The sequence below is a fragment of the Sphaeramia orbicularis genome, chromosome 17 (genome assembly GCF_902148855.1).
Source record: "Sphaeramia orbicularis chromosome 17, fSphaOr1.1, whole genome shotgun sequence".
NCBI lineage: Eukaryota > Metazoa > Chordata > Actinopteri > Kurtiformes > Apogonidae > Sphaeramia > Sphaeramia orbicularis.
In genome coordinates, this window is record NC_043973.1 from 44,917,524 (window position 1) to 44,940,564 (window position 23,041).

Consider the following 23,041-nt stretch of genomic DNA (forward strand, 5'->3'; position numbering starts at 1 on the left):
CAGTCCCATTGAAGTGCATGGACGCTGAGCGTCTACGGACAAATGCACTGAGCAGAGATGGAGGAGAAAACAGCGCAACGGGAATGTATGAGAAGTGAACAACATCGCGTCTGATGATTTGTGATAAAGCTGATTCTGAACAAACTCGTCTGTGAGATGAATGTGTTCTAACACATTTGTAGTCAATGAAATGTCAACACAAACGTACATATTTAACCATTTAATTTTCGTAATTTTAGGGGAAGCCGAGCTTCCCTTGTAGTCAATGAGAAATCGCCACTGATACAATACAATATGTTAAAGCAGCGTTTGACTTTCATCACAATTTTTTTTTCAAATTTGTAAAACCCCAGTGATAGCCTAATTATCACTAATTGCTTTCGCACCTGAATCACTTCCCTCATGTTGAACAACTTCGAAGATGACTCCATCATAAACACAGTAAGCATAAACGGCATTGTGGGAATGGCGTCCAAGCGAAAGTGGTTTGCCCTTCAGGGCCAATGTAATTTGGACCAGTTTGAACCAGTTTGTCATGTGGACAGAGAGATTTTGAAAAAAACAAAGTTGTGTAGGCAGAATTTTAATCAAAACAGAAACTATTTATTCTGCGTTAGCGTTAGCAGAGCACAAATCAATAACTCCAGCCATCAGTGACATATTTAACCCTCATCAACGACTTCATTATAGTTTAGATCTAGATTCTGCTTTTGTCTCAGACTTAAATTATAATACGCTCAAAGGTAATTATATAATTCTTGCTGCAGCTTTAATTATGCCTCTGGCTGCGATGTTTGGGTGTTTTTGAAGTCGGTTCAATTAGAATTGCAGAATGATAATTTCATGACAAAGCGTGTTGTTTTAAAAGCTCAAACCTGGGCGGAGGGTTGATTCACCCCCAGTTTTTCATGTTGACCCCTCCTTGATTTTGAGGCTCCACGGACACCGTTAATAAGACACTTGGCAGAGAGCGGGAGCGCCTTGTCTCTGTACGATCTCTGCTCGAATGTCTTTTGTTTTTACAGTGAACAGGCAGTCTGGCCTACATTTCCCTTTTGTCTAGACGGACCAAAGCAGGGAGGGCTGCAGGCGAACGCACGGAGGCTGAACGACACAGAAAGAGGAGAGGGTGACATTTAAGTGGATGCTACATTAGTGCCACTCTGTCCACTGCTTATACTTTAGATAGAAGGTGATGACCAACATTTCATCTCCAAGTAGGACTAAGGATGGGGACTGAGAAGAATTTAACGGATCTGGTCGTGTTTGGTTTTTATCTGTTGTACTGTGTTTTTAATGCCTGAGTGTGGTGTTTAAACTTTGTCTTACAACTGGGACAAAAGAGAAATTTCTGGTCTTTATTTAGCCCAAACACGATGAATACTGGGACTGGATTTGATCCAAACTGTACAAAGTTCCAAACACTGACTTATTCAATACAACGCCGCTTTGACCCAGTGACAAAAACACTGACAAACTGGGTCAAATGGACTTTAAAGGAACAAGAAAAAACACGTTTTCTCAACAACTTGTCTTTTTCTATCTATCTATCTATCTATCTATCTATCTATCTATCTATCTATCTATCTATCTATCTATCTATCTATCTATCTATCTATCTATCTATCTATCTATCTATCTATCTATCTATCTATCTATCATCCACCCACTCATCCGTCCATCCGACTGTCTGTCCACTCACCCACCTCTCTCTCTCTCTCTCTCTCTCTCTCTCTCTATCTATCTATCTATCTATGGGTAAGACACTAAATATAGTATCTTCTCTAACCTTGATTCATCCATCCATCCGTCCATCCGTTCACCCCTCAACCCCCTCCCTCCCTCCCTCCCACCCACCTCTCTCTCTCTCTCTCTCTCTCTCTCTATCTATCTATCTATCTATCTATCTATCTATCTATCTATCTATCTATCTATCTATCTATCTATCTATCTATCTATCTATCTATCTATCTATCTATCTATCTATCTATCTATCTATCTATTCTTTATGGTCAAATATGCATTTAAAGGCTCATAAAGGTGTAGTTAAAGGAGTGTTAGATCTACATTAGCTGCTGCAGGTTCTAAGCCTGGTCGTCATCTAAATGTCATTCTATACTTAAGTACAGTTTTACCAATATTCTGCTTCTTATTAAATGTTTTGTGTATTTGTAGATCCACTGTGATATATAAGCTGTAATGTACATGTTAAAATGATAAACTGAGGAATAACATTGTTTAAATTGCACTTATTTTTCTTAAGAATGTTCAAGTTCATGGTTTTTAAGGTTTTTCACTTCTTCATCAGGTAATTTTCCTGTTTTTAATCAAAATTAAAGTGAAACATTTGTATAAAATTGTTATTTATAGGTTGTTATGTTAATATTTTATCAGACCAGCCCACTTAAAATCCTGTTAGGTTGTATGTGGCCCCCCCGACCCCCCGATGTAGAAGAAAAAGAGGCACAAATGACTAAAAACACCAGTGTTGACATGTTCACCCTATCTAATAATCCTCTTTTCCTTCCAGATTCGACGGCAGGGTGGGATCCAGCTTCTGGTGGACCTGTTGGACCACAGGATGACTGACGTTCACCGCAGCGCCTGCGGAGCCCTGAGGAACCTGGTGTACGGGAAAGCCAACGACGACAACAAGATCGCACTGAAGAACTGCGGAGGCATCCCAGCCCTGGTCCGACTGCTCAGGAAGACCACCGACGTGGAGATCAGAGAGCTGCTGACAGGTGGGAAAGCACACACACACACATATGGAAATAAATAAAACTGTGGCCACCTGTTTATTTGTACAAACTTCATTAACCCATAAAGACCCAAACACCTACTGATCTAAAACATTTAATAACTTCTCAACCACTAACCTTATCAAATAAATGTAAATAATTGGTGTAAAAGGCAGTTGCATGCAGGTTTTTCATGAATCGCAGTCTCATTCCAGGTTTTGTTTGTAACCCATCGTGTCCACTCGTGTTACATGCAGAACCTGCACTAATAGAAACACTAATAAATCGGACATGATTTTTCAACAGCGGTCATTTTTGTGAAGCACTCTGCCTTGCATAATTAGTTCAATTTCCAAAATGTACCTGTGAGAGGATAAAAAGATATCCAAAAAAATAGTAGTGTCCTTTTGACTGTGTTACATGCAGATTTTTGTATTAAAAATAATGTAATATAATATGAAAATGTGTTTTATCCGAAAAATAGTTTCTCTTTTATCTCAGTAAGAATTTATTTTTTAAAATAGACCCAAAGTGCTTCCAAACTTGCTTCATAACATTAGTCTACAGCTGGTTTGAATTTTTAGGCCTCATGTCCTGTTTTTAGGGACCAGTTTCGTGGAAGCACCCAATTAGGCAGTTTATGATTCCAGGTCAAATTGATAAACCCATAAAGACCCAAACAGCCACTAACAACCTAACCTATCTACTGATCTAAACTGTTTAATACCTTTTGAGCCACTAATCCTATCAATATGTGTAAATAATTGGTGTAAAATACAGTTTGTTGTCTTTTCATGGTCATCAGATATGACCCATCTGGATGTTCAGGGGCTCTGTAGTTACCATGGAAACACCGTCATCTTCTACAACATTGATTCACCAGTAAAACCCATGGAGTTGGATACAGGATTCCCACAGGGTCTTCCAAAGTCTTATGTCTTTAACCCACAAAGACCCAAATATACGCCAGTGACCAAAGGCGTCAACTGATCTAAAATGTTTTTTTTAATAGTTATATTTTGTAAATTGAATTTTTTTATAGTTGAATTACTTTTTTTGAATAGTTGAATTTCTTTTTTTTTTTTCTTTTTTTTTTTTAAACTTTATACTTGATCTAACTTTCACTCAGTCATGTGTCGTACCAAAAATCACATGATGCTCAGGTAGCGGCGCACATACAGTATGCATCAGTCGTATGAATCACCATGCCTGCGCTGCTAGCTGAGCGTCACCTGATCTTCGGTGCGACGCAAGATTGGGTGAAAGTTAGGTTAAGTAGCTTGTTACTCCATTGGTATACTTAAATTTTTTATATTGAATTTGAAACGTATTGTATTTGTGAATATTGAATTAAAAAACTTTTTTTTTTAAATAATTGAGTTCAGAAAAAAAATTAAATACAACTACTAAAAAAATTCCACTATAAAAAATTTGATTTATGAAAAAATACAACTTTTTTTTGTTTTAAATTGACAGAAAATTGCGAAATACAACAATTCAATATCTGATGGCACAGATTTACTTCCATATAGGTAGTATTCTCATTTTCTTCCAGACCACAAAATTAAATACACTGCAATGTAATTATGGATTTTTTTTTTTTTTTTTTTGCCCAATGATTCCAACAAACCTACTAAAGGTGGAACAACATTATGTGCATTTACACCAGTACAGATGCATATTCCTTTTTCTTCATGTGCTGTTCATACACGGTTCCATTTCTGCTTGATTAAACTCAGTATGTAATTCAGTTGGTGATTTCTGTCTCTATGGGGTCTGTCATTCCAAACAATTACAAAAGAGTTAGTTTGATGATGTTGTGAAATCATGCGGGATGATGAGAGCCGTTTTTACCACCTTTACTGATGAAAATCTACTCACACAGACATCATGTTTACAGAGGAGGTGCTGTGTTAAAGATCTGTGCACGTTTGATTTTTTGTTTTTTTTGTTTGTTTTATGTATATTTACATTAAAATTATTTCATTCTAGTGAAATACATACAGGAAACATACAAAAAAAAAAAACAATTAGGCAGGATATTTCTCTAATTTTGGACATCATTGGAAATATTTGGGATAAGTACATAGATCAGCAAATATGTTAAAACATGTTTGGCATCATCTTCATCATCATCTTCATCATCTTCGTTAGCAATTTCTTCAAACATCTTCTGTGACAAAACCACTGTTCGGAATATTTTCAAATTTTTTACGTAGCTTCCTTGGGATAGTGTCTACAAAACTTGTTCACAGTTTTAAGAAATTTAGATTTTTGTATTTATAACATTTTTTTTTTGAAATATTACAAATGTGTCTTTACTTGTAATGGTCCATATTTTTGATAGTTTATAACAGGGGTCTCAAACATGCGGCCCGGGGGCCAAATGCGGCCCACCAAAGGTTCCATTGTGGCCTGTGGGATGAATTTGCAAAATGCAAAAATTCCACAGTCAAGGCTGTTGAACTCATTTTAGTTCAGGTTCCACAAACAGGTCAATATGAGCTACAGTAAAATAATAACAGCAGAATAACCCACAAAAAAATAATGGCTCCATATTTTTCTTTTGGTTTGATATGAAAAAAATATTACATTATGTCTATAAATAATGACAACTTCAAATTTTTGTCTTTATTTTAGTGCAAAAAACAAACAAACATTAAATTATGAAAATATTTACTTTTTCAAACTATCCTGTAACACTAAAATATGAATAACCTGAACAAATATGAACAACCTGATATGTCTAAAGAAAATTCAGCACAATTTTAACTATTTTCTTAGTGTTACTAAATGTTTAGTGTCTTTGTAGATCTGATCCATAATGCACATGTAGAAATGGTAAGTTGAGGCAGAATATTGTTAAAATTGCACATATTTTTCTTTATAATTTTCATTTTTTTTCAGGTTATTCACATCTTTTTTGTTTGGATAGATTATAAAAGTAAGTATTTTCATAATTTAATGGGTTTTTTTGCACTAAAACAAAGACAAAAATTTGGAGTTGTCATTATTTATAGGTTATTCTGTTATTATTTTACTGGTCCAGCCCACTTGAGATCAAATCGGGCTGAATGTGGAACCTGAAAGAAAATGAGTTTGAGACCCCTGGTTTATAACATGGAAATAGTTACAGATATCAATATAGTTACTATTGAGCACTGATAGGAAGCCATATTTCAATACTGAACCAAACACCCCTTTTAGTCATCATGAGCCTCCTGCCCCCCCCCCAAAAAAAACCAAACAAACAAACAAAATTGCATAGATTGTGCCCCTGCCACAACCGAAGAGGGGGGGTACGTGATGGTTGTTACCACCAAAGACAGGGGGGGCCGTGACATACCCTATTGCAGAAGAGCGGGGGGAGGCACAGAAATTCACCATAGACATAACATACTGCTTGATATTCATACTTATACAGACTAACGCCCCCCATTTCAGTGTCAGCGCCCCCTCTCAGCTTTGTCGTTCCAAACGTCCCCCAACAATGTCTCAGCGCCCCCCTGGAGGGCAGTACGGCCCCGGTGAGAAACACTGTCACATATGGACTATCATTTGGGTTCATGACCTTTGACCTTCAGTGACGTTGAGGGGTCAAACACAAGGTCACCAATGTCTAGATCTTAATGTCAATGTTTTCTCCAAAACAACTGGTTGGATCTATTTCAAATTTTATTATGTAGCTTCCTTGGGACAACGTCTACAAAGTTCATTCACGGTTTTGATAAATTTACATTTTGGAATTTTTTTTGCAAATCTTATAAATATTACACATTCCCCTTTACTTATAATGGTCCATATTTTAATGGCTTATAACATGGAAACGGTCACAGATATTAATATAGTTACTATTGAGCACTGATAGGAAGTCATATATGGACTTTCAGTTGGGTTCATGACCTTTGACCTTGAGTGACCTTGAAAAATCAAACCCAATGTCTAGATTTCAACAGTCTTCTCTGAAACTACTGGTCGGATTCATTTCAAAAGTTTATGTCGCTTCCTTGGGGCAATGTCTACAAAGTTTGTTCACAGTTTTGAGAAATTCCGATTTTTGCATTTTTGGTGAATATTTTACGTGTTAAAAATTTGCCTTTACCTATAATGGGGCATGTTTTGATAACTTCTAACATAGAAATTGTTACAGATATTAACCCTTTTATGCATGAATTATGAGAACCTTAATCAAGATTTTTTTTCCTGAGTGTTTTTATTCCTCTTTAGGCATGAAAAAAAACCAATGTGATTGATTTTTTTTTTTTTTTTTTTAATCAACCTGTTTTTCATGGAGTTACAAAAATGTCCACTCAGCTACACCATGAATTTTATTTTTGAAGCAAAGAAACATGTATTTAAAACCCAATATCATAAAGTGATATGAAAACAGTGAAATGAAACCGTGTTTAATGCAGCTAATCTGATGTTCTCTCACATTTTAACATATTCTAACACTAGTTATTACTCACTTCATGGAGATAATATGCAAAAAAATAAATATTAACAATTGATTTCCACTCAAGAACCAATCAAGAACAGCAAAGTTAGAATAATGGTATGAATTTGCAGTTTATGAGATGATACATAAGTGTCCACTGTTTTGGCTGATATGGAACTAAAACAACAAAACCCATGAATATACAAGAGTAAAGCTGTAGAGGAACTGTCCACTGTAGTGACCACTATGCATGAAAGGGTTAATATAGTTCCTATTGAGCTCTGATAGAACTTTGATTGAATTAGTTGAGTTCTCATCCAGTGAAAGCTCTGCCCACTTCTATTGGAGATTGATCTGCTGCATCCAGACCGCAGGACTGGAACATAGAGACAGAACCTGACACCATCACATGTTCAAGTTATTGATTCTTGATAGAACATGCCGGTTAGATACACTGGTCCTTTTTTTGTTTTGTTTTGTTTTGTTTTGTTTTTTTTTTGGGGGGGGGGATTTTTAATGTGTAAATGTGCATCTTTTTTTTGTTTTGTTTTTTTTAAATTCAACTTTTTATAAAACTTTTTTTTTTAAAACCTTGGTACATGGCACACAAGATCATGTACTACACAATCAACATTTAGCTCTAGCTAGAGACAGACTCGACATAAGCTTCATCTCACAAACACAAATATAAAATAAATAAAAAATAAATAGACAGGCAGCAAACACAAACGAAAGCAGCAACATAAAAACATCAACCAGCAAATATCTGTACAGACACATACACCTGCATATGCACTCATATATTCATACATACTGACCTATCTACTTTTATGTAATCCCAAAACGTGTCTCAAAGAGTCTCCCCCTTCCCTCTGTCATCACTTAATCTTCTAAGCATAGATTCATAGGATGCAGTTTCAGTCATTGCACAGACCCATTCTTTCATCTGTGGAGTTTCTGATGTTTTCCAGTGTCTTAGAATGACTCGACAAGCTGTTGTTGTACCCGCTGAAATTACCGAAAAGTTACATTTGGTTATATTGGGTAACTGGGATTTATCCCCCAGTAAACAGGGCTCAGGGTTTGAGGAGATTTCTGCTCCAAGCCAGTAACTTAACCCTTTCATGCACGAATTATGAGAAACTTAGTCAAGATTTTTTTCTTCAGTGTTTAGCCATGAAAAAAACAATGCGGTCGAGTTTTTTTTTTTTTTTTTTTTTTTTTTTTTTTCTATGGAGTTACAAAAATATCCATGCATTTAATTTTTGAAGTAAAGAAACGTGTTTAAAATCCAATATCAGAAAGTGATATGAAAACAATGAAATAAAAACATTTTTAATGCTGCTAATCTGATGTCTTCTCACATTTTAACATATTCTAATGCTAGTAATTACTCACTTCATGGAGATAAGATGCAAAAAAAAAACCCCTTCTTGTCTAACAAATAACACTTGATTTACACTCAAACATGTTACTGCAGATCAGGTTTATCAAGAACAGCAAAGTTACAGTAAGGGGCTGTTTACACGGCGTAGGATTCAGTCGACTCCGGGAAGATTTCATTGCGGATTAGCCTTCTGTTAACATGGAAACGGTGCCTAGAGTGCCTGAATCCGGAAACTTTTGATACCAGGGTTCAGGGTGGAATGTTATCGATACACTCTGCGTTTCAGCACCGTGTTAACGCGAATCGGAGCGTTCCGGGGTAAAATATGACATCACCGCATGCGTGCGCAGCCAAGAACCGCCAGTTAACCCACTCCAGGCCAGTTGGTGGCGGTAATGCGCCTCCAAGCTGGTTTGCCAGCCTCTATGACACAATAAAGCTGCAGAAAAAGAAGGAACAACCACAACAACAACGGCCGGTTTCAGAACAACATACGTGCTGCTAACTGTGCTCAGTTTGCTGTCGCTTCTCCACCAAAAGTTAGGCTTACTGCGTCTACACTCTTACCAGCGGAGACGCATTTCTTATATTCGCCAATGCCTGAGTCAATCCCTAACGTACCATCGAAGGAGGACAGTTAGGAGATCGCCAGCTACTGGTCTGGCATGGCCACTACAGCATATTCAGCCGTCCTCGCAGACTCATGTTAACGTAGATCGTTATCATAGCGGCTTCGTCTTAACGCGGAATGATTTTATAACGCAAAGGAGAAATCTTTGCGGAATTAGATCCTAGTGCTGCCATGTAAACGTACCCTAATGATCTGAATTACAGTGTATGGGATGGTACATAAGCGTCCACTGTGTTGGCTGATATGGAACTAAAACAACAAAACCCATTAATATACAAAAGAACAGCTGGAGAAGAACTGTCCACTGGAGTGGACAGTGCATGAAAGGGTTAAAATATTTAAAATTTGAGTCCAGAAGGGTCTGATTAAAACACATTCCCACATGCAATGAAGGAAAGTTCCAGTTTTCTCTCGGCATTTCCAACATAAATCGTCACCCAATAGTTTCATCCTATACAGTCTAGATGGTGTGTAATAGTATCTATTCATTACATTATATTGCGTAAGCCTACTCCTTGCCTCTAATGTGCATCTTTTACCATAATCCACACATGTATGATTACACAGCTCAGACAAATGTTTCCCAGTTTCTGCGTCTCCACTGCACTTTTACCAACAGCAGATTTGTTCTGACTGTCAGTAAACACAAATATCATCTGCATCATAAAAAAAAATCACAAGAAAAAAGAGGATTTGATGTCAAAAACCTGCTGTGGGCTGCATCGTAAACTCAGTTCCTAAAGGATTACCAGTGACACGTCCACTAGTGTTTTTCACTTTTCCTGTATTTATCCTGGAAATTCTGTTTTAATTGGAATTCATGGAAGTCCACGGTAAAAGGACTCTCACCTCTGGGGGGTTGGGGGTTGGGAGGGGTGGTGGACAGACGACAGATTTAAAAGAGGGATGCCACTCAATTTCCAAACTGATGTACGTCCAGATTCCTCAGGGATTTTATTTCAATCCAGAAGCCAAATGAGAAAAATGGATTTCTCTTAACCAGAGGCCCACGCTCATGAAAACCTCTGCTGTGGGCCTGGAAGGAACATGTCTCATCTGTTTCTGCTTTTTCTACAACTGTTGAACTTTGGTCTTATTGATTCATTTGAACCAAAACACATTTATCATGATGAGCACATGTTACTTTGAGCTCTGCATTCCAGTCAGCAGTTAGCATGTAGACGTGGGGAAATGACTGTAATTGTCATTTCAGTGTCACAACAGTTTGGACATTTAACGACCTGAATCATTTATGTCCGTCTGTCAGTTGCATTAAGATTGTTTTAGTCATGTCTGATATAACGTCTATAGTCGGAGCCCTCGACATCATTCAACGGGACAAATGTAAAAGACAAGAAAATGTAAATTTGGTCCTCGTTTTTAATTCAGGGGTGTCAAAATCAGTTTAGTCAAGGTTCCACATTCAGCCTAATAATATCTGAAATGGGTCAAACCAGTAAAATAATAACAGAATGACTCATAAATAATGTAATATAACATTTTTTTTGTCTATATTTTAGAGTGTAAATGATCTGTAAGTTGTAATGCACATGTGTAAATGATAAACTGAGGCATAATATTGTTAAAATTTGCATTTTTTTTCTAAGAAATTTTTGGAAGAGGATTAGTGCCACTGGAAAAAAAATAAAGTCCAATATTTATTATTATTATTATGATGATGATGATGATGATGAAGAAAAAAAAGTCAGAATTCTGAGATTAAAGTCAGAATTCTGACTTTTTTCTCTGAATTCTGACTTTAATCTTAGTGTTATTGCAGGATTTGGGCTGCTTCCCAGTGAATTTAATCTAAGAATTCTGACTTTCATCATAGAATTCTGACTTCAATCTCAGAATTTTGACTTTTCTCTCTGAATTCTGACTGTAATCTCAGAATTCCAACTTTTTTCTCAGAATTCTTACTTTTTTTCCTCAAAATTCTGACTTTAAACTCAGAATTCTGACTTTTTTTCTTAGAATTCTGACTTTAGTCTCAGAATCCGGACTTTTTTCTCAGAATAATAAAAAAAAAGATAGATTGAACCTTTATTTCTGTAGAAATGTCAAGTTGTTCATTTTATTCACATTTTTAAAGGATAGTTTGTAGATGTAATTATGTTCATCATGTAATTTTACTTTTTTCACTCTAAAATATACACAAAAGTTTGGAGTTGGTATTATTTACAGGTTATTATATTATCATTTTATTGATCCGACTCAGTTTAGATCATATTAGACAGAATGTGGCCCAGTTCCAGGTTCCAGTACAGACTGTATGAGTTTTACTTCCTCCAGTTTCTCATCTGAGGCTTTTCTGTTCAAATTTCTTGTCAGTTTTCATTTCAACTTCAGTTTCTTGAACGTTGACCTTTTTTCTCACTTTCTTGTGAATCTTCATGTTATTGCAGGATGTCGACTGCTTCCTGGTGAATTTAATCTAAGAATTCAGCCTGTACCAGGGCAGCTGTGGCTACAAATGTAGTTTACCACACACCAGAGTGTGAATGTCAGAGCCAATGAATAATGTAAAGCGCTTTGGGTGTCTAGAAAAGCACTACATAAATCCAATCCATTATTATTATTGTTGTTGTTGTTATTATTATTATTATTATTATTATTATTATTATTATTATTCTGACTTTCATCTCAAAATTTAGATTTTTTTTCCTCAGAATTCAGATTTTTTTCCCCTCACAATTCTGACTTTAATTTAAGAATTCTGTCTTTTTTCAGAGAATCATATATATATATATATATGTGTATATATATATATATATATATATATATATATATATATATATATATATATATATATATATATATATATATATATATATATATATATATATATATATATATATATATATATATATACACACATATATGCATATACATATATATATATATATATATATATATATATATATGACCTTATTTACTTAAGTTTTTTTCCAATGGCCCTAATCCTCTTCTGTAGAAATTTCAAGTTGTTCATTTTATTCACATTTTTAAGAATAGTTTATAGATGTAGTCATTTTCATCATGTAATTTTACTTTTTTCATATTAGACTGAATGTGGCCCAGTTCCAGGTTTCACTACAGACCTTATGAGTTGTACTTCCTCCAGTTTCACATCCGAGGCTTTTCTCGTCCGTTGTCATTTCAACTTCAGCGTCCACTTCTTGAACGCTGACCTTTTTCCTCACTTTCTTGTGAATCTTCGTGTTATTGCAGGATTTCAGCTGCTTCCCGTTGAATTTAATCTAAGAATTCTGACTTTTTTTCGCATAATTCTGAAATTTTTTTCCTCAGAATTTGGATATTTTTCCCCAAAATTCTGACTTTTCTCAGAATTCTGACTTTTTTCTCATAATAATATATATATATATATATATATATATATATATATATATATATATATATGACCTTATTTATTTATTTATTTATTTATTTTTCCAATGGCCCTAATCCTCTTCCGTAGAAATTTCAAGTTGTTCATTTTATTCACATTTGATTAAAGGACAGTTTGTAGATGTAGTTATTTTCATCATGTAATTTTACTTCTTTCATATTAGACTGAATGTGGCCCAGTTCCAGGTTTCACTACAGACCTTATGAGTTGTACTTCCTCCAGTTTCTCATCCGAGGCTTTTCTCGTCCGTTTTCATTTCAACTTCAGCGTCCACTTCTTGAACGCTGACCTTTTTCCTCACTTTCTTGTGAATCTTCATGTTATTGCAGGATTTCAGCTGCTTCCCGGTGATATTTTCACCCGGCCTGTGTGTGAGACGTGTTTGTACGTTTCATGTCCGTATCCATCATTATGACTGGATATGGAGATATGAAGTGGATGTGGACTATACGGGGTCGTATTTTCCTGAGATCTCCCATTTATCCTCGGATCTTATTAACATTGAAGTGTCTGTAAACAAACATGAGCTCCATGCTGCAGCCGGAATCTGCTACTCAGGGTAATTAAAGCCAGATTACATTGTTTTATTGCAAACTGCAGCATTCTCCCTGCAAAAAGCTGCCCTTGAGTCTTAATCCACTCTCCTCCATATTTACGGCGCTACTCCACATCGGGGTGTTGTGACAAACGATGTCTGGTGACGGACAAACGTTTTCAGTGTAATTCGCCGTAATAAGACTCAGTCATGAATACTAACGCTGGCTAAGCAGTCTCCCTAGCGTGGCCGAACCTCATCAGGGACGTGAAACTGAGAGGTGTCGCTGTATTTCACACATACAATTAGATTTGGGGGCCAGAGTATGACCCACGCCTGCTCTGTGCATTTAGACGGTTATGTATATTTATATGTGCGTAGTTAGTATAGAAAGGGGTTTAGGCTTAAGCATGGGAGGAAATAAAAAGGTTTTGTATGCGGCTGGAGTCTTAAAGAAGATTACCATATAAATTAGAGCAGCAATTCAAGGCACGGAGCACAGAAATCCCTCCTGTCACAAATTAATCAGCTGAACGAGCGACCGGACGCCGACAGACCACGCTCCCTTCACTCCTCTCTCCCTCAAAGACCCAAAGGAAATAAGTCTCTGCTTCTTTCTTTTCTGTTCTTCAGCCTCGCTCTCGTCTCTCTTTGCTCAGGTTTTCATAATTGGTCTCTCTCTCTCTCTCTCTCTCTCTCTCTCTCTCTCTCTCTCTCTCTCTCTCTCTCTCTCTCTCTCCTCTCCTCTTTGCCGTCCTCCAGCTCCCGTTTTCTTTTCCTTCACTGTAAAACAGGGATGTCAAACTCATTTTAGTTCAGTGGCCACATTCAGACCAATATGATCTGAAGTGGGTCAGATCACGAAAATAATACTCTATAATCTACACTGTAAAAAAAATCTGTAATTTAACAAAATTTTTAAGGTTTATTTTACAGATTTTTTTTTTTCTGTATTTTTAACCCTTTCATGCATGAATTATGAGAACCTTAGTCTTTTTTTTTTTTTTTTCTTGAGTGATTTTATTTCTCTTTAGGCATGAAAAAAAAAAACCAAAACAATGCAATTGAATTTTTTTTATGAACCTATTTTTCACGGAGTTACAAAAATGTCCACTCAGCTGGACACCATGCATTTAATTTTTGAAGCAAAGAACCATATATTTCAAAGTACCTTCAATCACCACTAAAATGTAATCATTCGTTCCTTGTGCCAGTATCAACATTTCTTGAAATTTTCATCCAAATCCATCCATAACTTTTTGGAGTGACTTTGTGGAACAATCTAGAACAGGAGATAGAGGAAAGTACAAACATAAATATATTTAAAAACAGGTATAAAGAATTATTTCTAAATAAGTATATGGAACATGAAGGATAAAAATAGAATTGTCTCAAACACCAGTCGTGGTTCTTGGAATTAAGAGAGAGTAATTCGAATTTCAGAGATTTTCATGTGTGAGTGGATTAAAGTGAGGACAAATGTGAAGTCTAGATGAACTGGGACTGTAGGTGTGAAATTATGGAATGGACCTTATGATGCATTTAAGTTATCCACTCCTCTGGCAAAGTTTAAAAAAAACAAAAACAAAGTACCTTAACTTTAAAATTATTCAGAAATATTGAATTGAGATGGTTCACTGTAAGCCCGGATACATAGAGTTTACTCAAAAAATTTGAGGCAAGTGATTGCACTTAAATGATTTGAGTAATGATCGACTAATCAGTTGGCTTAAGTAGGTTCAACTTTAATGCTAAAAGTATTGAACTTAAACTATTAAGTAGAAAACACTAAAAGAAAAGTTATTTGTGCTTTAAATCTGGTGTAAAATCAACCCCACTATCCAACCATTCAACTCAGCATTTTAGCTTACACTGACTAATTTTCTCAATTGCAGCCAGATTCATTTATCATTGATTAAACAACTTTTTTTTAGATACTCAAACTCAAAATCCTATTCCTGACCATAATAGTTATTAAGTCATTCAACTTAATATATTGTGGCATGAATGGAAGTTAGCTTATTGTCATTTGCCAGTACAGGAAATGCTTTTAATTTGATACAACATTAAGATTTTCATTGTACAGTAACAGTTTTAGATGAACAGTAAAGCCATAGTTCTTCCTCTGGCTCTGACTCATGGTGCAGCTCTACAAAAATACAAAAACAAACACAAAAAGGCCAATAAACACTGCCATACACACATTAAATCCAAATTAACACTAACACCACAACCCCGCTGAACCCCTGCACATAAAAATAACACATTTTCAACACTAGAAAAGCACTCGGAGAGCGCAGACCTCCGCCAAGCACAAAAATTCCCCACATAATCGGTGATACAAATCCTACATTTATTTTTTTAAATAAAATCCGCCTTCTGGATCAGATCCGGATCAGCCTTTGAAATGTGATAGAGGACCCCACTGTCAATTCCTGAGTTAAATTTCATGAGTTTTGGTCAGTAATTAAGCGAGATATTGGGAAACGAAAATTTTGGCCCCATTTACCACAATGTTAACAAAAATTTCAAAGTGATCCAGAATCCAGGATTTCTTCCGGATCACCCCCAAAAGTTAATCATTTCTTCCTTATCCCATTTCCAACAAACCCTGAAAATTTCATCAAAATCTATCCATAACTTTTTGAGTTATGTTGCACACTAACGGACAGACAAACAAACAGACAGACAAACAAACCCTGGCAAAAACATAACCTCCTTGGCGGAGGTAAACATGCCCAATACCCACAATGCAATGCGAAGATGAAAAGGTGTGGTCATGACTAAAACCTAATGATTTAATTCCATTCAACTTAAACTTTTTCGTACTTTCAACTATGTCTACAAATTAGTAGAATATACTGAACATTTTATAGTAATGTTATAAAACTTAAATCATTTAAGTGCATTGTAATTAAAGCATTTTAGTAAATACAAATTCCGGGCTTACAGTGTTGATGTAGATATGTTTTTGTTGTTGTTGTTTTATTTTTATTATTATGGTGTGAATGCTGGATGCTGTACACATTTAAGTTGATGTATGCAGTGTATTAGTTGAAAAGGATAGGCAAAAAAAATAAGCTTTTACCTCTAGCCTATTCCTTCTTTGATTTTTATGTTTATTACAATTAATGTACTGAGTACAATGATTGATGTAAAACCAAAAATAATTCATTCATTCATTCACATTCACAGTTATCTTGCTAAAAGAGAGACAGACAAACAAACTCCGATAAAAACATAACCTCCTCCAAGGAACGGTGGAGGTTATATTACTGTTGTTATGGAAATGTTCAACTGATAACCCACACACAAAGAGGAGGAGAGAAAGTTCGAGTTAAAATAAATAAATGCATTTATTGAGAAGTCAATAACAGAGAAACTCTGTAAGTGAAGTCTGATTAAACAAGAGAAAACTAAAGATTATATAGAACCAAATCCAACCCCCTCAAACTATGATGTCATTCCTTACGTACATCGTACCACCCCATACTACTCCTTCTCTGCTCCGTGAAGAGGTCATGATGACCTCTTCACTCTAACCTTGCTTGGATCCTATCTGGAGTGCAGGCGCCATCCTCTATCTACGCATTCAGACATTTAGGTGTTTGGGTTTTAACTCAAGGCAAGAACTCCGTTCCTGGGTTGGGGGAGTGGTAAACATCACACATAATGAATAATGACTCAGCATTAAAAGAAGATGTACTAACAGTATAAAATATAAAGAGTATAAAATATAAAAAGTAAATTTTTCCACCACACTGTCCTAAGTATGACCGGTACAGGCGCCCTTTAAAACAACCCTTTCACTCATATTTTGAAGTTGAAACAACATATTATATTTTACAGTCTCAGCGTCGCCTGCCGTCCTCTTCCTCGCTCCATCTCTTTGCTGGGCATTTTGAATCAGGATCACAGTGGGAAGGCGAGCTGCCTGCCTCGCCAGATTCACGCTCACAAACACGCAGAAAAAGGCTTAAACACACATACGCTCCATCCTCCTCACAAGTACAGTTGACTTGATGGCACAAAAAGTCCCCGACGGGGCGCCTGCCCTCTGCTCTTCAGCCGCTCTCCTGTTTTCTCTCTTCCTCTCTCTCATGATCGCTCTCTATTTATGTCTTTTCGTCATCCAGAGCTGGAGATAAGTACTGGAAGGGAATGAGGATGGTTTTAACTCATAAAGACCCAGTGCTACTTTGGTGGCAGTTCCCAAATATTCTTTTTTCTCTCTCATTTTTAACCTCTCTTAAGTGATTTATCACCATTTATAACACTAAATTAGATTAAAGATTAGATCAAATAGAACTTTATTGATCCTTTGAGCAGAGCCCTGTGGAAATTGAGTTTCCAATAGCAGCACAAATACTGAATATACACACAAGTCAAAGGGATATTAACCCATAAAGACCCAGTGCTACTTTTATGTCACTTCCCAAATGAATTTTTCTCTCTATTTAAACTTTCTTAAGTGATTTATCACCATTTAGTAAAATATTTTCCTCTGAATTTAGCATTTTTCACTGTAAATTCAATATTTTCCTATATTTATTTTAGATATTCATGAAAGCTCACAGTAAAGTCAAAGGTTATTATATTAAAAGAGAAAACTGAACTCTACCTTTCTTACCTGATTAATCATCAGTTTTTTAAATAATATTATCCTGTGTATTTTGCATTTTTTGGTGTAAATCATGTATGTTCCTACATTTAATTCACAGATCATATAGATGTTCATAAGAACTCTGAGTAAATTAAAAGTTAATTATATCAAAACAAAGAAAAATGAAGAAAAAGTGACTTTTTCAGCAAAAATATTGCTAACCGAATGTAATAACAAGCATGTCCATCCACTGTCATTGATCCAACTCCATGGGTTTTACTGGTGAATCAATGTTGTAGAAGATGTCGGTGTTTCCACGGTAACTATGGAGCCTCTGAACGTCCAAAATGGGTCTTATCTGACGACCATGAAAAAATTATTTATTTTCCATGAGGTTTTATGAACATCTATATTATCAGTCAAGTAAACATAGGAAAATAGATGGTTTTTACACTGGAAAGAGATGCAAAAATTAAGAGGATAATATAATAAATGGTGATAAATCACTTAGGAAAGGTTAAATAGAGAGAAAATTCATTTGGGAACTGTCACAAAAGTCACACTGGGTCTTTATGGGTTTTTGTGAAAAAAATTATATTACATTATGCCTATAAATAATGACAACTCCAAATTTTTGTCTTTGTTTTAGTGCAAAAAATAACATTAAATTATGAAAATATTTACATTAACTCATAAAGACCCAGTGTTATTTTTAAGGTAGTTCCTGAATGATTTTTCCTCTCCATTTAACCTTTCTTTAAGTGATTTATCACAATTTATCATAATATTATACTCTGTATTTTGTGTTTTGTAAGTGGAAATGAGGTATTTTTCTGTATTTAATTCACTGATCATGTAGATGTTCATAAAAGGTCAGATTAAAATTGAGAGTTATTTTATCAGAAATGGAGAAAACTGAAGAAGAGTGACTTTTTCAGTAAAATATATCATTAACGGAACATAAACCAAGTTTCTCCATCCACTGTCATTGATCCAACTCCATGGGTTTTACTGGTGAATCAATGCTGTAGAAGATGTCGGTGTTTCCACGGTAACTACGGAGCCTCTGAGCGTCCAAAATGGGTCATATCTGACGACCATGAAAAGATGAATAACTGTATTTTACACCAATTATTTACATGGATGGATGGGATTAATGGATCAACAGGTATTAAACAGTTTAGATCAGTAGATGCTTTTGGTCACCAGTGGATGTCTGGGTCTTTATGGGTTAAAGTATTAATGGAATCAAGCTAAAAAGTGTCTCAGAACATTAGTTTGTGGACAACAATTGAATAATGAAATGTATTTTCTGGTGAAATCCAACCTGCATGAAGGCCCACATCATCTATAAGTGAACTCAGCTGTTCCTCTACCGTCTGTGTGTGTGTGTGTGTGTGTGTGTGTGTGTGTGTGTGTGTGTGTGTGTGTGTGTGTGTGTGTGTGTGTGTCGATTAGCCGTTAGCCTACGGTACATAAAGCAGCATTTCAAAGACGTGTTATATTGAAATGAAAATGTGAAAGTCCTAACAGACCAAACAGGTGTTGTTCTTTGCACAAACAGCTGTTTTCTACTTCAGATGTGTTTCTTGTGTTTTCACAGTATTCAAACATAACGCCGACACTCAGTGTCATCTTTGTGCCGCTCACAGGGTGTAAATGCAGCGACTTCAGAAACTATGAGGTCATGGTCAAACCTGCTGTACCAACCTGTTAGAATACAATACAATACAATTGAATACAATACAATACAATTAGCCTTTATTGTCATCGTGTGTACAAAGAAATAAGGAGTGCTACTGCAGTCAGTGCAGCAGCAACAACAACAACAACAACAATAATAATAATAATAATAATAATAAAAACACTTCAGAAAATAAGAACTGTGGAAATCTAAAATTTCAAAACCTCAAAAAGCATAAGAAAATAGTGTACAAAAGTAAAATAAGAATTGCTCTAATGTACAATTTTAAAAAAAGACGACCTATAATATTAATAGACCCCATCCTAACAATATTAACCGTTTATATATCTATGAAAACACTATATATATTCATGAAATAGTATATAGATCCATGAAAACAGTTTACATATCGATGAAAATTGTTTATATATCTATAACAGTTTATATATTTATAAAAACAATATATATTTACAAAACATGATATATATGCATGAAAACAGTTTATATATCTATGAAAACACTATATATATTTACAGAACAGTCCATGAAAACAGTTTATATATCTATGAAAACAGTATGTATGTCTATGAAAACAGAATAAACTAGAAAAGCACTCGGAGAGCGCAGACCTCCGCCAAGCGCAAAAATTCCCCACATAATCGGTGATACAAATCCTACATTTATTTTTTAAAATTATGTATGGTTTCTACTCCATGAAAAAAGCTTGCTTTTGTATGTCTTGATTTTATTACTCAGTCCATATCACCTATATTCAACTTACATGGAATTCATTTCCCTGAAATTGGTGATAAAATCCGCAATCTGGATCAGATCCGGATCAGTCTTTGCCATTTGATAGAACACCCCATTGTAAATCCCTGAGTCAAATTGCATGAGATTTGCACAATTCCCCCATATTGTGATTTCCACCATAAATATTCGTCCCATATTTATTTTACCTATATTTTAAGATTCCTTGACCATGAAAACATACCATTAGCAACTGGATTCATAATTATATCCTTATTAGTTCAGTAGTTATTCACGAAAATCACATTTCTCGTAATGGCGGTTTTCTTCTGGATCTAGCTCCTTAAGTATTAAAGCTACATGAAATCCGGTGGCATACTCCCGATGCAGAACTGACTGAGCTACACGATGGCGCTTGTCAGAAATTTCTACCTTTAATATTAAAGGCACAGTAGGCCAAAAAGTAAGGGCACCCCCATTTTTTATATAAATTGAGATAAAATCCGCCTTCTGGATCAGATCCGGATCAGCCTTTGAAATGTGATAGAGGACCCCATTGTCAATTCCTGAGTTAAATTTCATGAGTTTTGGTCAATAATTAAGCGAGATATTGGGAAACGAAAATTTTGGCCCCATTTACCACAATGTTAACGAACATTTCAAAGTGATCCAGAATCCAGGATTTCTTCCGGATCACCTCCAAAAGTTAATCATTTCTTCCTTATCCCATTTCCAACAAACCCTGAAAATTTCATCAAAATCTGTCCATAACTTTTTGAGTTATGTTGCACACTAACGGACAGACAAACAAACAGACAGACAAACAAACCCTGGCAAAAACATAACCTCCTTGGCGGAGGTAATAAATATATGTATAAAAACAGTATGTATAGACCTGTAGTCTATATAAAAATAGTGCCTTTCTGTTTGGATAAATATTGAACGGTGTTCACACATACAGCGTCTGTCTAACCTCAGAATCATTCTAAAAATATCCTCAAACAGACAGAAAAAAGGAACCAGAGGAGTGTGACTCAGTGAAAGCTGGGAGTCCCAGACATGTCAGACATCTCTGATCCTGAACCTGCAGTCCTGAGGCGCTGGACTTAGTTGAACAGGGACCAGCTCAGAGGTCACGGTCCCTCAGGTCACACCTACAGCTGCAGATAATGTACAGCCCCAAGCCTCTGTCCAAACCTGCATCAGGCTTTATTTCACTACAGGAACCAGCTTACTGCACATTATCCTGCTTATTTCACAGACATTTACAAATACAGTATGATTTTATTGACCTACAGATCTCATTACTGTGGCTGTAAAATATTCAATATGATTCTACAGACTCTAAAAAGCTGTCATTGTCCAATCAGAATGCAGTATAATATTACAGAGCGCATCCATCAGGCATAAAATAAATGACGAAACCTCTGTTAAGCATCGGCGCTCTTATACTTTATGTACTTTTTTTGGCATCATTAAGTGGAAATCCCATCTTTACCCTCCATCATATTATAATTCAACTCTGTTTTCAAACTCTGTTCATTAGTCTGTGGAGAATCAGTACCGTGACGGAGGATTTTAGGCAGATATGGAGCTAAATATATAACTGACAGCTTTAACCCTTTAAACCCTCAGCCTAAAATGATCTGCCTGGACTTTTATTCTTATTTTGAATAAATGTTAGAAAATATGCTGCAATTGCGATGGCCCAGAGGTGCAACAGCCCAAAAAATTATCCACTATAAGAAAAAAAGAGAACAACCCCAAAAAATATATTCACTATAAGAAAAAAAAAAACAGAACAGCCCAAAAAAATTATCCACCATGAGAAAAAAAGAGAACTACCCAAAAAAATTATCCACTATAAGAAAAAAAAGAGAACAACCCCAAAAAATATATTCACTATAAGAAAAAAAAAACAGAACAGCCCCCAAAAAATTATCCACCATAAGAAAATAAAGAGAACAACCCCAAAAAATTATCCACTATAAGAAAAAATGGAACAGCCCAAAAAATTATCCACTGTAAGAAAAAAAACATCATCCACCTTTTCAGTTAAGGGGGTGCTGTTTGCCTGAAAGGTCTCTTGCTTTAAAATTAAGGCCTCCACAAAAAAATAAAAGCGTAGGCTGAAAATGTTTAAGGCCTTCAGCCTTCATGGATGAGTGGATGGATGGATGGATGGATGGATGGATGGATGGATGGATGGATGGATGGATGGACAAATGGATGGACAGACAAACGGATGGATGGATGGATGGATGGATGGATGGATGGATGGATGGATGGACAAACAGATGGATGGATGGATGAATGGACAAATGAATGGATGGACAAACGAAGGGATGGATGGATGGATGGATGGATGGACAAATGGATGGACAGACAAATGGATGGATGGATGGATGGATGGATGGATGGATGGATGGATGGATGGATGGATGGATGGATGGACAAATGAATGGATGGACAAACGAATGGATGGATGGATGGATGGATGGATGGATGGACAAATGGATGGATGGACAAACGAATGGATGGATGGATGGATGGATGGATGGATGGATGGATGGATGGACAAACAGATGGATGGATGGATGGATGGATGGACAAATGAATGGATGGACAAACGAATGGATGGATGGATGGATGGATGGACAAATGGATGGACAGACAAACGGATGGATGGATGGATGGATGGATGGATGGATGGATGGATGGACAAACAGATGGATGGATGGATGGATGGATGGACAAACGAATGGATGGATGGATGGATGGATGGATGGATGGATGGATGGATGGATGGATGGATGGACAAACGAATGGATGGATGGATGGATGGAAATGAAACCTCATG

General features: G+C 36.0%; 1 protein-coding gene across 1 annotated transcript in view; it reads left to right on the forward strand.

Moving 5' to 3' along the window:
* The window catches only part of ctnnd2b (catenin (cadherin-associated protein), delta 2b), a 595,920-nt gene that overhangs the window by 375,029 nt on the left and 197,850 nt on the right, over window positions 1-23,041 (forward strand). Inside the window, exon 14 of the mRNA XM_030159817.1 lies at window positions 2,531-2,744. Within this exon, the coding sequence (XP_030015677.1) occupies window positions 2,531-2,744 (214 nt within the window). The remainder of the gene's footprint in view (window positions 1-2,530; window positions 2,745-23,041) is intronic.